At 35.3% G+C, this 25,269-nt stretch overlaps 1 protein-coding gene across 6 annotated transcripts in view; it reads right to left on the bottom strand.

The window, feature by feature from the left end:
* The window catches only part of NBEA (neurobeachin), a 623,898-nt gene that overhangs the window by 502,111 nt on the left and 96,518 nt on the right, over positions 1-25,269 (bottom strand). For all 6 annotated transcript variants that reach the window (XM_033843595.2, XM_073795053.1, XM_019936759.3 and 3 more), the window contains exons 9-10: positions 9,792-9,989; positions 9,040-9,173 (exon numbers count right to left, since the gene is read on the bottom strand). In XM_033843595.2, coding sequence (XP_033699486.1) covers positions 9,040-9,173; positions 9,792-9,989 — 332 coding nt within the window. The remainder of the gene's footprint in view (positions 1-9,039; positions 9,174-9,791; positions 9,990-25,269) is intronic.

The raw sequence follows: 25,269 nt of genomic DNA, 5'->3' as shown, positions 1-25,269 counted from the left end.
TCTAAAGTAAGCAGCAAGAAGAAATAATGAGAACCAGAGTATAAATCAAAGAAACAGAAAACAGGAAATCAATAGAAAAAGTCAATGAAAACAAAAGCTGGCTCTTTAAAAAGATTAATAAAATTGATAAGTCTCTAGGCCAGACTAACAAAGAAAAAAAGGGAGAAGATGGAAATACTAATATTAGAATTGAAAGAAGAGACATAACTACATATCCCATGGAAATTAAAAGAATAATAAAGGACACTGTGAGCAATTCTATGGCCACAGGTTTGGGAACCTAGATGAAAAGAAACATTCCTTGAAAGACATCGCCTGCCAAAAGTCACACAAGAAGAAATAGACATTTTGAATATACCTACATCTATTAAAGGAATCAATAATTAATAGGCAGAAATCACCAGGTCCAGACGGATTCACTGGTGAATTCTACCAAACACTTACGAAATAAATTATACCAATTCTCTACATCTCTTTCAGAGGATAGAAGCAGAGGAACTACTTTCCTAACTCATTCTATGAAGACAGCATCACTCATACCAAAACTAGACAGAGACATAATAAGTAAAGAAGACTACAGACCAATATCTCCCATGAACAGACATGTGAAAATCCTCAACAAAACATGGGCAAATTGAATCCAAACAAGATAAAAAGAATTATACTCCACAACCAAATGGGATTTATCCAAAGTATGCAAGGCTGGCTCAAGACAGCAATAGGCTAAAAAAGAAACATCACTTTCACATCTACAGATGAAGAAAAAGCATTTGACACAATCCGACAGTCACCCATGATAAAAACTCTCGGGAAACTAGGAATAAACGGGAACTTTCTCAACTTGATAAAGACTATCTATAAAAAACCTACAGCTAACGTCATACTTAATGATGAAAAACTCAAAGTTTTCCCACTAAGATCAGATACAAAGCAAGGATGTCCCCTCTCACCACTCCTTTTCAACATGACACTGAAAGTCCTTGCTAATGTGATAAAATATATACAGGTTGGGAAAGAAGACATAATACTGTCTTTGGTTACAAACAGCGTGACTGTCTATGTAGGAAATCTGAAATAACTGACAAGAAACTAATAATCTATTACTTCATTCACTGCTGCTGGGAATGAAAATGGTACAGCCACTTTGGAAGACAGTTTGGGGGTTTCTTACAGAACTCAACATACTTTTACCATATAATCCAGCAATCATGCTACGTTGTATCTACCCAAAGAGTTGAAAACTTATATCCACACAAAAACATGCACACAGATATTTATAGAAGCTTTATTCTTAATTGCCAAAACTTGGAAGCAACCAAGATGTCCTTCGGTAGGTGAATGGAAAAATAAACTGTGGTACATTTAGATATTAGAATATATATTATTCAACGCTAAAAAGAAATGAGCTATCAAGCCATGAAAAGACATGGAGGCACTTTAATTGCATATTACTGAGTGAAAGGAGACAATCTGAAACAGCTGCATTCTGTATGATTTCAGCTATATGACATTCTTGAAAAGGCAAAATTATGGAGACAATAAAAAGATCAGTGGTTGCCTGGGGGCAGTGTGAAAGGGTAGAATACAAAATATATTTAGGAATGTGAACATATTTTTTATGATATTATAAATAGATGGATACATGGCATTATACTTTTGTCCAAACTTATAAAAACTATGATACCAAGAGTGAACTCTTAACTATGGACTTTAAGTGATTATGATCTATTGATTTATGTTCATCCTTGTTAAAAAAATATACGATTCTGGTGAGTGATGTTGATAATAGGGGAGGATATGTATGTGAAGAGGGGGAGTATATGAAAAATCTATTTACTCCTTTCCATTTTATTGCAAACCTAAAACTGCTCTAAAAAATAAAGTCTTCAACAAAAATAAAAATTAATTTAAAACTTTAAAAATAATGTCAAATGTGATATAAAATGTGCAGAAGAGAAAGTTATGAGTTTTTATCTGGAGAAGGTTGAGTTTGAGTTTGGGTATATGAGCCTAAATAGAAGGCTACAACAGAAAAAGCTCTGGGTGTTGTCCATCTAGGTAGTAAGACCATAAACCCAGAAACAAAATAAAATAAAGGCCAATAAAATTATAATACTAGGGACTTCCCTCCCAGTCCAGTAGTTAAGACTTCGCCTTCCAATGCAGGGGTGTGGGTTCGATCCCTGGTTGGGGAGCTAAGATCCCATGTGCCTCGTGGCCAAAAAACCAAAACATAAAACAGAAGCAATATTGTAGCAAATTCAATAAAGACTTTTTAAATGGTCCACATCAAAAAAAAAAAAAAACTTTCAAAAAATTACCATACTAAATTAACTAGAATTTCCTGATGATGCCTTATTAATTCTTTTATTGAAGATTCTACTCACTGCACGTAAAGGTCATCACACTCAGGGGAGAGAAAGGGAAGAGAGCATAAACACTTGGGGGATTTATACCCAATTCCCATCAGAAATATTCTGAGCTTTTGAGGATGAACTCTGAATATTCGCACATATGGCAATGTTCCTCATAAATGCAAATAATACTTATTTTAGATTTAGACTGCATGAATATCATAAAAACAAAATAAATGAAGCAATTTACCTTATTATTTTCAAAAGCAACGTAACGATATAGAAGAGTTAAAGAAATAAATGCTATTCCATGCATAAAATAACAACACCTTCAGTTACAAAATATCATTAAAATATTTAAGGACAGAGAATGCTGATATGCAAACTAGAGGAAAATTAAGGCAACAAATTCAGTAAAGATGTGTCCATGGTTGCCCAAATTCCTGCAACTAATAATTTGTAGTTACCCTTCTGCCAAAACAATGCCTTGTTTGTTTGTTCTGGTCAAAGATAAAGCAGAAGACTTCCTTTATGGCAGGGAAAATGCACAGAGCAAAATTATGTGTTGAAAATTGAAACAGCACAAACTAATACAGCATTAAAAACAGATTTCACTAAATTTAAAGGAAACCTTTTATGGAGGAATTATTGTAGAAAAGCAATCACTTATTATGAAAAACACTTTAAAATGGACTATAAAAAATAGCTTATTTGGAAAGTCAGTGAATCAGAAGTCATAAGTCTACAAGAAACAAAATGTCCTTTCTTGTTGACAGTTGACAAACTCATTAAATTGTTAGATGTACCATAAACTTTATTATCAGATATCTTCTGTAAAGGATCCATGGAGTAAAAAGAACATGGCTGACAAAGAAGAGAAAGCTATTTGAACACTACACTATAATTTCCCTATGTTTCAGGCAGAATACTGTATTTTAATTTTTATTTATGGATTTATTTGCACAGTGAATTCAATATACATTGCATTTTACTCTAGTTAAATCTCACTAAAAAAATTATTTGGTTTTCCTCCTTTAATAGAAGTAGTGGTATACATATGTCAAATATACTTTCTGTGTCTGTTTCCACTTCAAAGAATACTTTCATTACTAATTTTGTAAACTTAAAAAAAAAGGCAAAATAGCAAATATGCATATAAAGAAGTGAAAGATGTACATTTTCCTGAAAAACATAAAGAAAATAAAGAGAACATAATTCTATAGATATATATTTTTAAATGTTTAAATACTTCTAGAAACCAAACTAATAATAATTATATTCTACATATACAAACAACAACCTCCACAAGGGAGACAATCATTACAAACAAGTACTAATTTCACTTCTTTAGCCTACAAAAAGCAGTCACATTTCATTTTTTATGTCAGTTCGGTGAAAATATGTAGAAATTTTTGACATTAGCTGTATAATAGTCACTTCCCTGAACTAAAAATCAGAAAACACAGACAAAGGATTTTTATGTCACTTTGAAGTGTAAGGGAAAATTTGGGTTGTTAGACACTGAAATGCTGGAATTTCCAGGTAATTGTGTTGGTTTACAAATGACAGTGGTGCTAATCAGGACTTTATAATGAAAATTTAATTATTAAAGTGGCTATAAAATTCAAGATAATTACTGGAATAACTTTGGCTAGCAAGCTAGCTTTTAGGAAAAAATCTGGATTTAAGCCCACAAAACAAACTAATTAATGAGTCATAATATTCACATTACAAGAGGATTCTTAATTATAGGATCATTGACATAAATGCTTTATGGGATTTTCTAAATTTTTTATAGCTTACATTCCATCAAGCAGTCTATCAAACAACCTGTATTATAACTAGAAACAAAAAGAACACTTTCCTGAGAAAAATATTTATGCAATTACAAGAATTAATTTAAATGATCACTTGTGGTTGATTTTTAATTTATCAGAGTTAAAACAGCATTAACAGAGTTAAATTAACAGAGTTAAAACACATTTTAATAATACAAAATTGCATCACATCAATGGACAAACTAACATTTACTGAGGAAATAAAGAAAACTCATTAAGTGCCTACTACGTACCAGACACTCGCTGTGATACACAGTTTATATATGCTATCCTATTTTAATTCATACTACTATCAGATAAAGTTAGCATTACAGTATTAAAATCATTCCATAGCTTGCAAAGGTGATTCTCAGAGTTAATCATGGTAGTTCAGAGTGAGAGCTCTGGAATCAGGCTCTCAGAATTAGAACTCTGGTCCTAATCTACCACTTAAATCTCTGTGACCTTCAACAAGGTACTCAATTTTTATCTCTCTCATCAGCAGAACAGGATAAAATGAGGTAATACAATTACAAACAGCTACTGGCACACAGTAAGTACTCAGTAAATGCCTTGTGCTACTATTACATACGCTCAGATAGCCCCATCACCTAAGAACAGAGAGTACATAATAGGACACTAGGTTGAGCCTTAGTCTGACACCAAAAGAAGGCTTGAGAACTACTCTCTTAGTGTATTTTTAATCTTTTGATATATAAAAACCTATTTATACCTTGTGCCAGAAAACATATTTTTTCATAGTACATTCTTCCTAAGTCAAACAAATGAGGAAGATTTGTTTTGCTTTCTATGATCTATAGAATTTAGAAACACACACTCAAACAAAAGGGGTTTTGGGGCCAAGTGAGAGAAAGACAGGACATTTACAGTCAATGTATATTATCATCCAAATCAAAGGAAAATGAAATTTCTAATTCAATGAGTCATTCCTAAACACAAAATGTAAAAGCTATGATTATTTCAAGATTGGAGTTATACTTCTTGAAATCATTTATTAAGCATTTGTTATTTATACATTAAATAAATATTTACTAAATGTCTAGTGAAAGGTAATTTGTTTAATTATTGCTCTCAATGATCGCTGGACAGAATGGGATCAATCGACCAGTCCAATATAAAATAGTATTAATCCCTGAGGAATGACAAAACTTCCAAACAGCTTTCATCACTTGGCAGAATTACTCAAGATGATCATGGTGCTTGAGAATCATTATGAATAGTCTGAAATCACTATAACAACTACATATTGGCATGATTTACTTACTCAAAACAAAATTACATTAAAAATACTGTATGTGTTGCCACAAGCTATTTAACTCAATTCAATAACATTTATTCCTTTTGTGGTTCATTTTTTGTTCGTTTGTTTCACAAAGGCTAAACTACATGTTAAAAGAAAAAGCAATAAAAAGTGTTATTCCTGGAGATTTAAATACTAACGGGGTAGCTATAAAATCCAAAAACCAGCTAAAGAAAAATCATCTGAAACCCCTGAAAGCTTTTTTTTTAACTTGGTACTGACTTCAAAACTTGAGTTAACACATTTCTCAATTTTAAACCACTATATCTAGAAAATAGATAGATGGTTCACAATTAGTTTTCATCATTACAACTGAAATTCAAATTATAAGTCCTACTTCATCACTTAAATAAGTAATTCTCCATTATAAATAACATTATTGGTAGAAAATTTCAAATATAAAGTAACACGGCTCCTATTATAACAATCAGTCTCTATGATTGATGATATATATTTTAAAATATAAAACTGTAGTATTAGAGATAATCTAGATTACCTAACCCATTGTCATCATAATAACAAAACCAGCATGTATGTCAATCTACATATTTTATTGCATTTAATTTAAAAAATCCAGTGAGCTATTATTAGTCTATATATATATAATATTCTATATTATTCTATTATAATGATAGAAACTGAAACACAAAATAGTTAATAACACTCAAAGTTGTGTAAATAATAAATAGTAAATGAGGGATTTGAAGCCAAGTGTGTCTGACTTGAAAGTCCACACATATAACAACTATAACATGTAGCTTTCATGATAAAACAAAAAAGCCACAAAATTTCTCCTGCACGAATAAAGCCTATTTTTAAAGGCTCCAGAAAATAAGATTATTCCTTCAATAAATTATTTTAATATTACACCCCCTCTATACAGTAAAACTCATCAATGATTAGAACAATAATAAAGTAGTGCCAACAGAGATGAGGCTTATATAAACAATAAAAAGTTTCATAAACAGGGACTACTGAGTGGAGGAAAGTGCATGGAAACCAAGACACTTTAGCTTGAAACACAAAGGCAAAGAATTAACTTATTTTAGAGTTTAGCTCAATTTCTCCAAAAAATAATCAAGAATTAGATAACATTGCAATTTGGGGCATGTATTTATTATACAAAAAGATTTTCCAGAAAAGGTACATAAAATTTTGTCCAAGATTTTTAAAGTTCAAATATTCTCATTCATCTAGAAGAGTTTAAAACTAACTGAAAATAAGATAACATATCCCATTTTAAGTTCTCATTCATATATATGAATTTAAGATATAGCCAGAAAATAAGAAATTCTATCAACCATTGCCCTAAAGCTAAGAATTTATGTTCTTCAAGTAGAGGGGGACGTCCCATTTAAAAATCTGCCTTTAACATTTTAAAAACTGAGACAGTATCACCACCAAAATGGTGCCCCTCAAAACTAAATATAACAAGAGACTGAATTACTGATACACACAATTGTCCACTAAAGAGCCAACCTCAGACATCAAGGGCTTTGAAGCAATTAATGAAAAAGTATTAGATAAGAAGTCAAAGAAGTACATAAGTGAAGCACAGGGTAGGGCTGAAATTGGGTATGTATTATTACTGAAAAGGAAAGTGGTACATTTCTTATTATATGTTTTCTATTGGCCATAAACTAAGAACACATATATCACTGAAAAAGTTAGTTATTACATGGAAAAATTAACATGAATGATATAAAAGAACTAAAAACAAATCAAAATCAGAAAGCTGATCCCTTCCACTGCCTTTTATCTCCATGATGAAATAAATACAATTTAAATATCAAAATATAATATAAACACTAAAATGAGTTTTAAAGACAGGCAATGAAAAATAACCATGTGCCTTGGATGAATGGACCAGATAACGTGTTAAACATGGTTTTATCACTAAGATTTTATAATAACTACTCATGATGTTATAAATTATTATAATCATTTTAGTTATAGCATCTCAAACTGCAAATCTTTCTAATTTTTCTATACAAAGCAAAACATTATACTTCAGGTTAAAATAATTATGGACTTAATTCATATGAAATATTTAAATTACACATGGAGTTTTCTAATTGCTACTTCATCTCTAACTTCTTTTCACAGCACTTACTAGGTTTAAAATTACTGATCATAATGTGTACTAGTTCACTTAGATGACAAAGAGCAAAACATTTTGAATTTAAATTAGGACTGGAATTTAAATGTTTCACTTTTCCACTAAGCTGATCTGCCTCCCAATAGAAGTATTTAAGACCTTATAACAGTAATATCTCAGCAGGACATGGCCTCAGGATTCCTTTTCACTTCAAAACTCCAACCTCTACATTACCTTGATATAAAAGAAGCATGACCCACGGATGGCAGCTGACTATTGTAAAGGTACAGGTCCCATTTATACTTAGATTTATACTTTACATAAAGATGGTCCCAATGCAGGGATAATATTATTAGCAACACTAAGACAGAATTTTGTTAATAATTAATTTAAATAATTAATAGGAGAAAATCATAGGTTACACTTCAATGGACTTTAAATTTTTCCCATCTTAGTTTCATTCACTAGTTTTTCTACAAATTCAAAATTGGATGATCGATAAAGAATCTCATGTATATGTGTACATACTAATGAAGCATTCCTATATTACTATTTAGTAAACTAATGTTTACCTATATAACTTTCCCTTTAAATTCTCCAAACTTAGCAACGTACACAAATAGTTATTAAAATTCAGATTTAACTTATGACATATATGATTCTAAGATATAAGATTAAATCAGAGTTTGATACATGAGGTATTTTTTAACATCTTTATTGTAGTATAATTGCTTTACAATGGTGTGTTAGTTTCTGCTTTATAACAAAGTGAATCAGTTATACATATACATATGTTCCCATATCTCTTCCCTCTTGCATCTCCCTCCCTCCCCATGAGGTATTTTTTAATTTAAAAAAAGAGAAGCTATAAAATTTGCACATGAAATCAATCTAATTAGAAGATTCTGAATACATAAAACATGGGTATGCTACTGGTTAGATTTAGGTTCTCAAACATGATCTATATATAAAAAAAGCTAATATCCCTTAATATTGTGCTAGTCTTATGACACTAACATTATAGAATAATACCAATATTTAAGATATAAATTATGTGTTATTAAATACTATTCTTGAGAATAAACTTTACCCTAGTAATTTTATTTAATCTGACAAGATTTCATGGACAATCCAAACAATGGGCATTTGCAAAGGGTAAGGTCAGGACTAACACTTTTCCTCAACTTCATATTATAATCACTATGCTACACCTAGTAAGAATTTTTCATTTATTATCAAGGAAGTCACTCCTTTGTGGTTATAAAAATCTAAGTGTCAGGCTTTTTTACATTGTGCAAATATATATCTGCCTTAATCCTAAAGAAACTTTTATTAGCACCTCAAGGATAAAAACCAGTATTATAATACATTTACACAACACCAAGTGCACCACGCATAATCTAAATGAGGAAAAAAATGGCATAACTTATATATTCAAAGAAAACTTACCAGACAGTTGTTTCCACTTGACTGTCATTGAGCTGCCGGTTGTCCAGTTGTGCAAAAAGTGGGAAAAGCACTTGAATCCCTCCAATAGAATGAATTGCACTATGAATTGAATGTGTAACTATAGCTTTTACATCCTATGTTCAAAAACAAAAATGTTTATTACATTTTCTGAAGCATAATGTTATCACTATTTGCTTCTTCCAGCTTCATAAGAAAATTAAATAAAATAGATATTTTTAAATCTATTTTTAAAATTTAAAAATCAAAATTATATAATTTTGATACACATGTAAAATAAAAGTTTGAAATATCTTTGCTAATCACTTAAATTTGAAATCTTAAGTTGAGAGATTTTTACAAAGAAAATATGAAGTTCTAAATCAAAACATATTTTAGAATAAGAGACTCATGGATGTAAAGACACACAGGCAATTTTTATGTTAGGGAGTTATACATTATTAAAGCAAAGTATTTTTTAATATCTGCAATTATCTATTTAGCTAATTCACTGATTTTATTTCAAAGGATATAGAACATATAACAGAAAAAAAAGATTTTCTACTAAGGAGACATGTCCAAGGTAAAATATATTGCCAAAAAAAAGCAGAAGGCAAAAACATCATTCAAAGAACTAGAAAACCAAAAAAGAAAAACAAAGAGCAACTGGAGATTTCTAGATGAGCAATGTTTAATATGTAAAATAAAGACACAGTGCTGATGAGAACATGAAGATTAAGCTACTATTCACCCACCTGGAGCATTAGGGCATGTGGGGAATGCACAAAAATCGATGCATTTTCCTTTGGTGATGATTCCAGGCACAACTGAGCATCCGTGGCCTTAGCGTTATATGTAAATGCGATACTACTTGCAAGTTTCCCATCATACAGAACCTGTTTATGATGTTCTGCCAAATGAATATCACTCTCAGATTTAAACTTGAAGGTGCTCTGAAAAAACAAAACTAAATTAAACACTCTTTAAATGCAACATAATAAAACTCTCAAGTTTTAAAGAAGAGAAACATTTTAAACATTTAAAGAAGAGAAACATAATAAACAATTTGTTGTGACCCTTCCAAGTGTCAGGCGCTAGTCAGTGGTATTACATTATTTTGTTATTCTCACTTCAGTTCTATTGAGTTAAATTTTATTATGCTAATAAACATGCTCAGATCTTCATATTCTCATTTTATTAAGTGTTTTTGTGTGTGTGTGGAACGTTTTTATCTTATTTTATTTATTTATTTTTTATAACATCTTTATTGGAGTATAATTGCTTTACAATGGTGTGTTAGTTTCTGCTATATAACAAAGTGAATCAGCTATACATATACATATATCCCCATATCTCCTCCCTCTTGCGTCACCCTCCCACCCTTCCTCCCTATTCCACCCCTCTAGGTGGTCACAAAGCACAAGCTGATCTTTATTAAGTTTTTGATTATTTATAAAATAATTTTATTAGAATATTATAAAGCCAGATGATACTAAATGTAAATAGGATTTTACTTTAATAATTCAAAACATAAATTTAATTTTGCTTGTTAACAGTTTCAAAAGTATTTATAGAAGTAAGTAGTGGCTGGCACATGAATTACTAATATAGAAAAGGCTATAATGGTTATCATTTGAGACTAAAAAAACTGTTTATTCACAAAAATATGTCTTTACTATAAAAAGTTTATCAAGATAGTGAATATCAATGCTACTCCACAAAAAAATCATGATGGCCATGTTAAAACCCTAAAGAATAGATGACAATTACAATAGGAAATTGAAACAAAAAATTATTTTTAAAAATATTTTAATGAAATTATGAGTTAACTATATTAGGTAATAATACTGCAATATAAAATCCAGCTGACTGCCTTCTTCACTGGTTGCCTTAGTACTGTAAAACAACTATTTTAATATGTATTTCAGTAAAATCATAAATGCTCAAAATGTTTAAAATTGGGGTTTTTTTGGATGCTAATTTTTTTAAATTTTTACTGGAGTATACTTAATTTAAAATGTTGTGTTAGGGCTTCCCTGGTGGCGCAGTGGTTGAGAGTCCGCCTGCCCATGCAGGGGACACGGGTTCGTGCCCGGGAAGATCTCACATGCCGCAGAGCGGCTGGGCCCGTGAGCCATGGCCGCTGAGCCTGCATGTCCGGAGCCTGTGCTCCACAACAGGAGAGGCCACAATAGTGAGAGGCCTGCTTACGGCAAAAAAAAAAAAAAATTGTGTTAGTTTATGCTGTATAGCAAAGTGAATCCGTTATATATATACCTACATCCACTCTTTTGTAGATTCTTTTCCCATATAGGTCATTGCAGTAAGTCCCCTACATATGAAGCTTCAAGTTGTGAGCTTTCAAAGATGTGAACTGTGTTCGCATATCCAATCACGTAAGTTAATTCACGTGTCTGGCGTACACTGTCACGTGGGTGCATCCTCTACAAGTGGTTGTGCTTTTGTGTACTTTACTGTGCAGTACCATATGGAGTGCAGTAGTACAGTATCTTTATTTCAAGCCCAGGATATCCGGAAGCAAACATCTCCTATTGTTGACGATCCTTCAGCTCTACCATCTCCCTCCCCCAGTCAGTAACTCTTCCTGCCTGTTCACTCGATGCCAGCCCCTGTATGTCTGCTGTTGTACTGTACTACTATACTTTTCAAGGTACTGTACTGTAAGATTAAAAATGTTTTCTTTATTTTTTGTGTTTGTTTTTTTATGTATTATTTGTGTGAAAAGTATTATAAACCTATTCCAGTACAGTACTATATAACCGACTGTGTAAGCTGGGTAACTAGGCTAACTTTGTTGGACTTATGAACAAATCAGATTTACAAAAGAGCTCTCAGAACAGAACTCATTCGTATGTGGGACTTACTACAGAATAATGAGAGTAGTTCCCTGAGCTATACTACTGTAGGTCCTTATTAGTTCTCTATTTTATATATAGTAGTGTGTATATGTCAATCCCAACATTTGTTTCTAACTCAATCTTTTAAAAGTAAAATTTCACAAATACATTAGAATTTTGACTTATTTTGTGAGCCAGTGATCAAAAGCACAATTAATTATTTTAGAGGAGTAAAACAAATGAGTTAATTTATAGAAATAAAATTATTTAGCTGAGGGAATTTGGGGGAAGAGTATACAGAACATTGAGACACAGGGGAAGCTGACCAAATAATGAAAGACTACAGGAGCTGGATAACCCAAAAGCAAATTGTAGTACAATCAAGTAGAGAAGTGATGCCTCCTTATGTTGATGATATTTTACTAAGAAAAACAATGTGTAAATGATGGGAATAACAACTGGAAAAAGAGCAACATATGTTCTAGCTTAGTAGAGCTACCTTAAACTAAGGAATTTATTTTTAAATTTGACATCAAAAGCAAAGGCAACAAAAGCAAAAATTAACAAGTGGGACTATATCAAACTACAAAGCTTCTGCACAGCAACAAAGGAAACCATCAACAAAATGAAAAGGAAACCTACCAACTGGAGAGAATATTTGCAAATCATGTATCTGATAAGGGGTTAATATATAAAATATAAAAGAACTCATACAACTCAACAGCAAAGAAACAATTCATTTAAGAAATGTGCAGAAGATGTGCTCATTCTTCTGAAAAAGACATAAGACACAGATGGCCCAAAAGTACATGAAAAGGTGCTCAACATCACTAACCATCAGAGAAATGCGAATCAAAACCACAATGAAGTATCACCCCACTCCTGTTAGAATGGGTATTATCAGAAAAACAAGAGATGTCAAATGTTGGTGAGGATGTATAGAAATGCAGAGAATGGCAAGGATGTCCACGGATAAATGAATGAACAAAGAAAAAGTGGTATATATGTACATTGAAATGTTATTCAGCCATAAAAAAAAGAATGATATCTTGCCATTTACAACAACATGCATGGACCTTAAGGGCATTATGCAAAGTGAAATAAGTCAGACAGAAAAAGACAAATATCATATGATCCCACTTGTGTGTGGAACCTAAAAACAATAATAATAAAACAACGAACTCGTAGATACAGAGAACAGATAGGTGGTTGCCAGAGACAAGGAGGAGGGGGGTGGCAAAATGGATGAAGGGGGTCAAAAGGTACAAACTTCCAGTTATAAAATGAGTAAATCACGGGAATGTAATACACAGCATGGCGATTATAGTTAACAATACTGTATGATATATTTGAAAGTTGCTAAAAGAACAGATTTTAAAAGGTCTCATTACAAGAAAAAAATTTGTAACTATGTATGGTGATGAATGTTAACTAGACTTATTGTGATCATGTTGCAATATATTCAAATATCCAATCATCATGTTGTATACCTGAAACTAATATAATGTTACATATCAATATCTTAATTTTTAAAAGTCAAAAAAGTAAAAAGAAAAAAGGAAGTTCTGTACAGAAATTTATATAGCAAACTATAGATGAGATCCTGAGTAGAAGAATTAAGATTACACAAAAAGGTTTGAACTGGGTGTGCATACTTCAGATATCTTTATTATCATCCATAACTGTTGCTTTTCCAATTGTTTTGTTGTAGCTAGGGCCAGCGGGAAATATCTAACAGCTTCACCAGAAATATTGTTCATTATGAAGCATAAGTCGATATAAGGTAGGTCTATCCTAACACTATCCCCAAGTATCTTATAAAACATTTTACTCATGAAGCATGTATCCAACGATCAGATTATTCTCATGCTACAGTTTTTGGTTTTTTTGTTTTGTTTTGTTTTGTTTATTTTAGCACCGCTTCCCAGAGGAGATTTTGCTTCCTAATTACAGACTGCTTATTGGTAATTTTTTAAAATAAAATATGGGCATTTCTGACAAATTTATACAAAAATTATTCTTCAATTAGTAAATCAAATATAAATAGCCCCATTAGATGATTTTATGCTGGTGTAATAAGAATCCTTTAAATACGGTACTGCTAATAGGTTGATTCTTTTCAGCTGCAACAGATATTCATTCTTCGAACATGAATTCATATTAATAATGTTTACTCACAAATTTTTGCCCCAACAGTGAAATGCATGAAATAGTGAATCTAAACAACATGCTACAGTGCTCACTAATAATGAAGCATTTTAAATTTAAAAATGTATCCTAAAATATGAGCGGCACCAGCAAAAACATGGCAAATTAGATTACTTGCTTGCTTAAAATATGCTAAGATTACAGTCTTCCATATTAATTTAAAACATAAAATGTAATGAGCTTTCAAAATAAATCTATGTTTTAAGAATCTATTTTGCTAAATAAAATTCTATGCTTATGGCAGCGGTCCCCAACCTTTTTGGCACTAGGGACCGGTTTCATGGAAGACAATTTTTCCATGGAACAGGGGTCAGGGAATGGTTTCAGGATGATTCAACTGCATTACATTTATTGTGCACTTTATTTCTATTATTACTACATTGTAATATATAATGAAATAATTATACAACTCACCATAATGCAGAATCAGTGGGAGCCCTGAGCTTGTTTTCACCTGCCACTCACTGATAGGGTTTTGATATGAGTCTGCAAGCAATTGTTTATTATGATCTCTATGCAGTCAAACCTCTCTGCTAGTGAGAATCTGTATCTGCAGCAGCTCCCCAGCGCTAGCATCACCGCCTCAGCTCCACCTCATCATCAGGCATTAGATTCCCATAAGGAGCGCACAGCCTAGATCCCTCACGTGCACAGTTCACAGTAGGGTTCTTGCTCCTATGAGAATCTAATGCGGACACTCATCTGACAGGAGGCGGAGCTCAGGCAGTAATGGGAGCGATGGGCAGCGGCTGTAAATACAGATAAAGCTTCACTCACTAGCCCGCCGCTCACCTCCTGCTGTGCGGCCGTGTTCCCAACTGGCCACGGACGGCTACCGGTCTGTGGCCCAGGGGTTGGGGACCCCCGGCTTATGGAACAAAAAATATTAGTATTAGTATCAAAATGTCTAGGAGGGCTTCCCTGGTGTCACAGTGGTTGACAGTCCGCCTGACGATGCAGGGGACACGGGTTCGTGTCCTGGTCCGGGAAGATCCCACATGCCGCGGAGCGGCTGGGCCCGTGAGCCATGGCCGCTGAGCCTGCGCGGCCTGAGCCTGTGCTCCGCTACGGGAGAGGCCGCATTAGTGAGAGGCCCACGTACCACCAAAAAAAAAAAAAAAAAAAGTCTAGGAAATAGAAATTAAAAGTATAAATAAATGTATTTCAGAATTTCTCTAAAAAGGAAGCATGTAAAAATGTTAAATATGTTATATAATCCTCAAATTGTCTGTTAACATGTCGAAGTGAGAGGGCATCAAATAACACGACTTCCTAATTCTGATGAGCTGTCACAGAGAGATATAAGCATCCAACCCTTTGGAGAAGAATGCAGGTAAATAACATATAGTAAAACAGACTTTACAAAAAAGTAGATGAAAATTGTTTTTAGACCACACACACTGTTATATCTACAATTTTGAAGAATTTAAATCTGAAATTCTTTTCAAAGATTTAGATACACCAAAGTCTCTGCTTGTAACCAGAATTCATGCTGGAGGTAACCATATTTAATTGATGCCTACAATTAGACAATTTTCACAGTTCACCATGCTATACCACCTAGAATTTCCAGAGGAGCTTCAAGAGCAGCTTACAAATTTCAAATTGACTCTAACCTATTGTTATATATTGCTAAGCTTCTGACATTTTACTTATTCTCCCTGTTAAACAGCCCATCATGGGTAAAGACTGGCATAGCCATCTTTGTTTTCTTTGAAAGCTCAATTAAGTTAAGGATCTTTTTTTTTTTTTTTTGCGTTACGCCCTTCCCTGCGCCACCAGGGAAGCCCGAAATCTCAATTAAAATTTGATGAGTGAGGGCTTCCCTGGGCGCAGTGGCTGAGAGTCCACCTGCCGATGCTGGGGACACAGGTTCGTGACCCGGTCCGGGAAGATCCCACATGCCGCGGAGCGGCTGGGCCCGTGAGCCATGGCCGCTGAGCCTGCGTGGCCAGAGCCTGTGCTCCGCGACGGGAGAGGCCAAAACAGTGAGAGGCCCGCGTACCGCAAAAAACAAACAAACAAACAAACAAAAAAAAAAAACCAGAGTTGATGAGTGAGTTATTACATCCACTATGGAAACAAGTATGGAGGTTCCTCAAAAAATTAAAAACAAAACTTCCACATGATCCAGCAATTCCATTTCTGGATATTTATCTGAAGAAAACAAGAACACTAACTCAAAAAGATATATGCACCCCCATGTTCACTGAAAAGTTATTTACAATAGCCAAGACATGGAAGCAAACTAAGTATCCATTGATGGATGAATGAATAAAGAAAAGATGGTATTAAGTATTCAGCTATAAAAAAAGAAGGACATCTTGAAATTTGAAACAACATGGATGGACCTTGAGGGCATTATGCCAAGTGAAATAAGTCAGAGAAGGACAAACATCACTTATCTGTGGAATCTAAAAATCGAGCTCTAGATAACAGAGAACAAACTGGTGATTGCCAGAGACAAGGAGGGAGGGGGTGGGAAAAATGGGTGAAGGTGGTCAAAAAGTACACACTTCTAGCTATAAGATAAATAAATGCTGGGTATATAACGCACAGCATGTTGGTTATAGTTAACAATACTATATTTGAAAGTTCCTAGGAAAGTATATTTTAAAAGTTCTTAACACACACAAAAAATTATAACTTTGTGAGGTGATGGATTTGTTAATTAGCCTTATTGTGATAAATCATTTTGCAATATATACACATATCAAATCATTATGTTGTAGACTTTAAACTAAGAAATGTTATGTATCTATTGTATTTCAATAAAACTGGACAAAAAGCTTTAAAAAATTTGAAAAAACAGTACAGTACAATATAGTTAAAAGCCGTAAATTCAAAACCAATTAGACTTGAGTTTGTATCCCAACTCTGTCACCTATAGATAATCACCCACAAGTTATCTGCCTCTCATCTGCTACACAACCAACACATAAAATAATATAAATAAAGCACTATGAACAATACCTGGTACTTTTAAAGCAAAATGGTAGCTGCTATTATTACTACTTCCTTTTCTACTTAATATTATACATTTTCTTTATTAATTTTTTCTTAAATGTTACTCATAAAACATTTACCATAAATGTTATGGTAATGGCATATTGCACTGACGACAGTGTAATTCAGATAACTGACATAGTTGCTATTGAGGCAAAGTCTCATTGAGCAGAACTTTAATTACCCAAACTAGAATTACTTAACACAAATATGAGAAAATGTGCCACAATAACGCTAAACTCAAAAAAATTAACTTTATCTAATTGTTATATGAGCAGAGGTATGTTATTTTTCTAACACTAATCTCTGAAAACTTCACCAATGCCAAGGATATAGCCATTTTTTCATTGAATTTATGTTAGAATAAAATATATTTGACAAAACCTATTGCTTTCCCCAGAATCATTATGTGACAAATGATGCTGATATTAACATAGTAATGACATTCCAATATTCAAGGAATCATATTTTCTGATGTATAATTAAGAGAATGTTGCCACTTGTATATTGTACAATGATTTTCTCCTCAAAACGAATAAGTAATCCATCTGAATTCATTAAAAAATAATGATTCAAACTCTAATATCTCCAAACTACTCAAGGAAAATACATATATAGGATCAAACCATTCTCTTGCTACAAATTTTTTGATAATTCCACATGACTGGAAAATCCAAATTCATTGTTTTGATATTCAAAACCTTCAATAACTTGGTTTCAACCTATGATAATCACCCTCGCATTCTACAATAAATCACACCATCTACTCTGTATTCTCCCATGAAGCCATGCCTGATTATGGATCAATCCATAAACACATCCTGTACTCCCTTGCTTCTATCCCTTCAGTCATGCCCACTGTCTCACATTCTATCATCACGTCCTGCTCACTCTCTCCATTACTTATTTTTTTCAAGAACCCTGAAAAATTTCCTTCTCTATGAAGAGTTCCTAAATCTTCTGCAGCTGGAATTAATCATCCTTCCCCAAAACGTTAATAGTATTTGCATTATGTTTCTTTTGTGGTATACATGTCAACTTTTAATTATAAACATTTACAAATACAATTATTCTCATAAATAAAGTATAAGCTTAATCCCCAAAGCTTTAGAACAGTTCCTTGAATATAACAATTATTCAATATATTATTGAATTTTATTCAATCACATGCCCTACAATCATTATTACCAGATCCTAATAAGAAAGAATGTAGAGGAAAATAAAAGGTTACAGTCACAAGCATGCCAACAAAGGGCAAATAGATTAGCATAGAGTATTTCAATGCAAGAAGTGAAGTCAGTGCTTCAACATAGTTGAAAATGACTCAACCAATCAAATCTTAAAAAGTTATAACAATGACATATATCAAATCAGCAGAAGTGCCAAGTACCAGCACTATAATTACTGCAATATTTCAAATACTGAACAAGAGAAACACATCACTAATACAAACCAATACCTAAGAGAAATATTAAACATAATGTTAATAAACTACTTATACCAAATTAAGCAATCATTTACAAATATCAAGTAATTTTATGTACCTCATTCTTCTAATATAAGAAAAGTTGTTTTTTTCGTTTTTGTTTTTTTTGGCTGTGCCACGAAGCTTGCAGGATCTCAGTTCCCTGACCAGGGATTGAACCCGAGCCACGGCAGTGAAAGCCTGGAATCCTAACCACTAGGCAACTAGGGAACTCCCCAAAGATTTTTTTTAACATGCATGTAGTTGCACAGAAGAATGGATATTTTGGTAGGTTGAAAGTTTCAAAAATTAAATTGCAAAAGCAATCAATATCATAGAATGATAAAAGATACACTTTTTAGAAATGATTTGAGGGGGAAAATGTGTGAATAATTATAATCTAATAGAGGAAACCCCTGAATTGTCTACATCACTAGTGTCATTCGTTGGTTTTGGTTTTGGTTTTGGTCATGCCATGGGGCATGATGGATCCTAGTTCCCCGACCAGGGATCAAACCCATGCCCCCTGCAGTGGAACGGCAGAGCCCTAACCACTGGACCGCCAAGAAAGTCCCTCATTTGTTTAATAATTACTGAGCACTCGAGGATGTGGGCATAAACCTTCTCTAATTGGGTCGATACTCCAAAGTCTCAAACAACTGTGTGACCTCTGGTATCTCTCTTCTGCTCTTCATAACATCTTCCACCGACGGCTCACAGCATCTCAACACGGGAACCCTGACAAAGACTTCTATCCTTACCCCAAGAGCTTGCTCCTTTTCGATACCCTGCCCCACAAGTTCCAGCTGTTTCAGTACCTCAGAGCAGCAGGCCCAACCGGCTATGCCTGGCTTCTACCTACTTTATGCCTCAATAAAAATACTAGCCCCAGCCAGAGAGCTGAGGTCATTAACAAGCTCATCTCAAAATGCTTTCCTCGACTTCCGGGAAGATGGCAGAAGAGTAAGACGCGGAGATCACCTTCCTCCCCACAGATACACCAGAAATACATCTACGCGTGGAACAACTCCTACGGAGCACCTACTGAACGCTGGCAGAAGAACTCAGACCTCCCAAAAGGCAAGGAACCCCCCACGTACCTGGTTAGGGCAAAAGAAGAAAATAAACACAGACAAAAGGATAGGGACGGGGCCTGCACCAGCGGGAGGGAGCTGTGAAGGAGGAAAAGTGTCCACACACTAGGAAGCCGCTTCGCGGGCGGAGACTGCGGGTGGCGGAGTGGGGGAACTTCGGGGCTGCGGAGCAGAGCACAGCAACAGGGGTGCGGAGGGCAAAGCGGGGAGATTCCAGCGCAGAGGATCGGGGCCGACCGGCACTCACCAGCCCGAGAGGCTTGTCTGCTCGCCTGCCGGGGCGGGTGGGGCTGGGAGCTGAGGCTCCGGCTTCGGGTCGGAGCGCCGGGAGAGGCAAGAGACTTTTTCTTCCCTCTTTGTTTCCTGGTGCGCGAGGAGAGGGGTTTAAGAACACTGCTTAAGAGAGCTCCAGAGACGGGCGCGAGCCGCGGCTAAAAGTGCGGACTCCAGAGACAGACATGAGACGCTAAGGCCCCTGCTGCCTCCACCAAGAAGCCTGTGTGCGAGCACAGGTCACTCTCCACACCTCCCTTCCGGGGAGCCTGTTCAGCCCGCCACTGCCAGGGTCCCGGGATCCAGGGACAACTTCCCCGGGAAAATGCACGGCGCGCCTCACGCTGGCAACGTCACGCCAGCCTCTGCCGCCGCAGGCCCGCCCCGCCCTCCATGCCCCTCCCTCCCCACGGCCTGAGTGAGCCAGAGCCTCTGAATCAGCGGCTCCTGTAACCTCGTCCTGTCTGAGCAAAGAACACACGCCCTCCGGCGACCTACACGCACAGGCAGGGCCAAATCCAAAGCTGAGCCCCTGGAAGCTGTGAGAAAAAGAAGAGAAAGGGAAATCTCTCCCAGCAGCCTCAGAAGCAGCGGATTAAAGCTCCACCATCAACTTGATGTACCCTGCATCTGTGGAATACATGAATAGACAACGAATCATCCCAAATTAAGGAGCCCTGTGGATGAAAGGCTCTTGGTGCTGCAGCCAGGAGTTAGTGCTGTGCCTCTGAGGTGGGAGAGCCAACTTCAGGACACTGGTCCACAAGAGGCCTCCCAGCTGCACATAATATCAAACGGCGAAAATCTCCCAGAGACCTCCATCTCAACACCAGCACCCAGCTTCACTCAACGACCAGCAAGCTACAGTGCTGGACATCCTATGCCAAACAACTAGCAAGACAGGAACACAACCCCACCCATTAGCAGAGAGGCTGCCTAAAATCATAATAAGTCTACAGACACCCCAAAACACACCACCAGACGTGGACCTGCCCACCAGAAAGACAAGATCCAGCCTCATCCACCAGAACACGGGCACTAGTCCCCTCCACCAGGAAGCCTACACAACCCACTGAACCAACCTTAGCCACTGGGGACAGACACCAAAAACAACAGGAACTACGAACCTTCAGCCTGCAAAAAGGAGACCCGAAACACAGTAAGATAAGCAAAATGAAAAGACAGAAAAACACACAGCAGATGAAGGAGCAAGATACAAACCCACCAGACCTAACAAATGAAGAGGAAATAGGCAGTCTACCTGAAAAAGAATTCAGAATAATGATAGTAAAGATGATCCAAAATCTTGGAAATAGAATAGACAAAATGAAAGAAACAGTTAACAAGGACCTAGAAGGACTAAAGATGAAACAAACAATGATGAACAACACAATAAATGAAATTAAAAATACTCTACATGGGCTCAATAGCAGAATAACTGAGGCAGAAGAATGGATAAGTGACCTGGAAGATAAAATAGTGGAAATAACTACTGCAGAGCAGAATAAAGAAAAAAGAATGAAAAGCATTGAGGACAGTCTCAGAGACCTCTGGGACAACATTAAACGCACCAACATTCGAATTATAGGGGTTCCAGAAGAAGAGAAAAAGGGACTGAGAAAATATTTGAAGAGATTATAGTTGAAAACTTCCCTAATATGGGAAAGGAAATAGTTAATCCAGTCCAGGAAGCACAGAGAGTCCCATACAGGATAAATACAAGGAGAAATATGCCAAGACACATATTAATCAAACTGTCAAAAATTAAATACAAAGAAAGCATATTAAAAGCAGCAGGAGAAAAACAACAAATAACACACAAGGGAATCCCCATAAGGTAAACAGCTGATCTTTCAGCAGAAACTCTGCAAGCCAGAAGGGAGTGGCAGGACATATTGAAAGTGCTGAAGGAGAAAAACCTGCAACCAAGATTACTCTACCCAGCAAGGATCTCATTCAGATTTGATGGAGAAATTAAAACCTCTACAGACAAGCAAAAGCTGAGAGAGTTCAGCACCACCAACCCAGCTCTACAACAACTGCTAAAGGAACTTCTCTAGGCAAGAAACACAAAAGAAGGAAAAGACCTACAATAACAAACCCAAAACAATTAAGAAAATGGGAATGGGAACACACATATCGATAATTACCTTAAATGTAAATGGACTAAATGCTCCCACGAAAAGACACAGATTGGCTGAATGGATACAAAAACAAGATGCATATATTTGCTGTCTATAAGAGACCCACTTCAGACCTAGAGACACATACAGACTGAAAGTAAGGGGATGGAAAAAGGTATTTCATGCAAATGGAAACCAAAATAAAGCTGGAGTAGCAATTCTCATATCAGACAAAATAGACTGTAAAATAAAGACTATTACAAGAGACAAAGAAGGACACTACATAATGATCAAGGGATCGATCCAAGAAAAGATATAACAATTGTAAATATTTATGCACCCAATATAGGAGCACCTCAATACATAACGCAAATACTAACAGCCATAAAAGGGGAAATTGACAGTAACACATTCATAGTAGGGGACTTTAACACCCCACTTTCACCAATGGACAGATCATCCAAAATGAAAATAAATAAGGAAACACAAGCTTTAAATGATACATTAAACAAGATGGACTTAATTGATATTTAGAGGACATTCCATCCAAAAACAACAGAATACATTTTTCTCAAGTGCTCATGGAACATTCTCCAGGATAGATCATATCTTGGGTCACAAATCAAGCCTTGGTAAATTTAAGAAAATTGAAATTGTATCAAGTATCTTTTCCAACCACAACGCTATGAGACTAGATTATCAATTACAGGAAAAGATCTGTAAAAAATACAAACACATGGAGGCTAAACAATACACTACTTAATAACGAAGTGATCACTGAAGAAATCAAAGACGAAATCAAAAAATACCTAGAAACAAATGACAATGGAGACACGACAACTCAAAATCTATGGGATGCAGCAAAAGCAGTTCTAAGAGGGGATTTTATAGCAATACAATCCTACCTTAAGAAACACGAAACACCTCGAATAAACAACCTAATCTTGCACCTAAAGCAATTAGAGAAAGAAGAACAAAAAAACCCCAAAGTTAGCAGAAGGAAAGAAATCATAAAAATCAGGTCAGAAATAAATGGAAATGAAGGAAACGATAGCAAAGATCAATAAAACTAAAAGCCGGTTCTTTGAAAGGATAAACAAAATTGATAAACCATTAGCCAGACTCATCAAGATAAAAAGGGAGAAAACTCAAATCAATAGAATTAGAAATGAAAAAGGAGAAGTAACAACTGACACTGCAGAAATACAAAAGATCATGAGAGATTACTACAAGCAACTCTAAGCCAATAAAATGGACAACCTGGAAGAAATGGACAAATTCTTAGAAAGACACAACCTGCCAAGACTGAATCAGGAAGAAATAGAAAATATGAACAGACCAATCACAAGCACTGAAATTGAAACTGTGATTAAAAATCTTCCAACAAACCAAAGCCCAGGACCAGATGGCTTCACAGGCGAATTCTATCAAACATTTAGAGAAGAGCTATCACCTATCCTTCTCAAACTCTTCCAAAATATAGCAGAGGGAGGAACACTCCCCAACTCATTCTATGAGGCCACCATCACCCTGATACCAAAACCAGACAAGGATGTCACAAAGAAAGAAAACTACAGGCCAATATCACTGATGAACATAGATGCAAAAATCCTCAACGAAATACTAGCAAACAGAATCCAACACCACATTAAACGGATCATACACCATGATCAAGTGGGGTTTATTCCAGGAATGCAAGGATTCTTCAATATATGCAAATCAATCAACATGATACACCATATTAACAAATTGAAGGAAAAAAAACATATGATCATCTCAATAGATGCAGAGAAAGCTTTTGACAAAATTCAACACCCATTTATGATAAAAACCCTGCAGAAAGTAGGCATAGAGGGAACTCTCCTCAACATAAAAAAGGCCACATATGACAAACCCACAGCCAACATTGTCCTCCATGGTGAAAAACTGAAAGCGTTTCCACTAAGATCAGGAACAAGACAAGGTTGCCCACTCTCACCACTCTTATTCAACATAGTTTTGGAAGTTGTAGCCACAGCAATCAGAGAAGAAAAGGAAATAAAAGGAATCCAAATCGGAAAAGTAGAAGTAAAGCTGTCACTGTTTGCAGATGACATGATACTATACATAGAGAATCCTAAAGATGCTACCAGAAAACTACTAGAGCTAATCAATGAATTTGGTAAAGTAGCAGGATACAAAATTAATGCACAGAAATCTCTGGCATTCTTATACACTAAGGATGAAAAATCTGAAAGTGAAATCAAGAAAACACTCCCATTTACCATTGCAACAAAAAGAATAAAATATCTAGGAATAAACCTACCTAAGGAGACAAAAGACCTGTATGCAGAAAATTATAAGACACTGATGATAGAAATTAAAGATGATACAAATAGATGGAGAGATATACCATGTTCTTGGATTGGAAGAATCAACATTGTGAAAATGACTCTACTACCCAAAGCAATCTACAGATTCAATGCAATCCCTATCAAACTACCACTGGCATTTTTCACAGAACTAGAACAAAAACTTTCACAATTTCCATGGAAACACAAAAGACCCCGAATAGCCAAAGCAATCTTGAGAACGAAAAACGGAGCTGGAGGAATCAGGCTCCCTGACTTCAGACTATACTACAAAGCTACAGTAATCAAGACAGTATGGTACTGGCACAAAAACAGAAATATAGATCAATGGAACAGGATAGAAAGCCCAGAGATAAACCCATGCACATATGGTCACCTTATCTTTCATAAAGGAGGCAGGAATGTACAGTGGAGAAAGGACAGGCTCTTCAATAAGTGGTGCTGGGAAAACTGGACAGCTACATGTAAAAGTATGAGATTAGATCACTCCCTAACACCATACACAAAAATAAGCTCAAAATGGATTAAAGACCTGAATGTAAGGCCAGAAACTATCAAACTCTTAGAGGAAAACATAGGCAGGACACTCTATGACATAAATCACAGCAAGTTCCTTTTTGACCCACCTCCTAGAGAAATGGAAATAAAAACAAATAAACAAATGGGACCTAATGAAACTTAAAAGCTTTTGCGCAGCAAAGGAAACCATAAAGAAGACCAAAAGACAAGCCTCAGAATGGGAGAAAATATTTGCAAATGAAGCAACTGACCAAGGGTTAATCTCCAGAATATACAAGCAGCTCATGCAGCTCAATAACAAAAAAACAAACAACCCAATCCAAAAATGGGCAGAAG

The sequence above is a fragment of the Tursiops truncatus genome, chromosome 18 (genome assembly GCF_011762595.2).
Source record: "Tursiops truncatus isolate mTurTru1 chromosome 18, mTurTru1.mat.Y, whole genome shotgun sequence".
Classification (NCBI taxonomy): domain Eukaryota; kingdom Metazoa; phylum Chordata; class Mammalia; order Artiodactyla; family Delphinidae; genus Tursiops; species Tursiops truncatus.
Note: the sequence above shows the minus strand (reverse complement) of the source record. Positions and strands in the feature narration are given on the sequence as shown.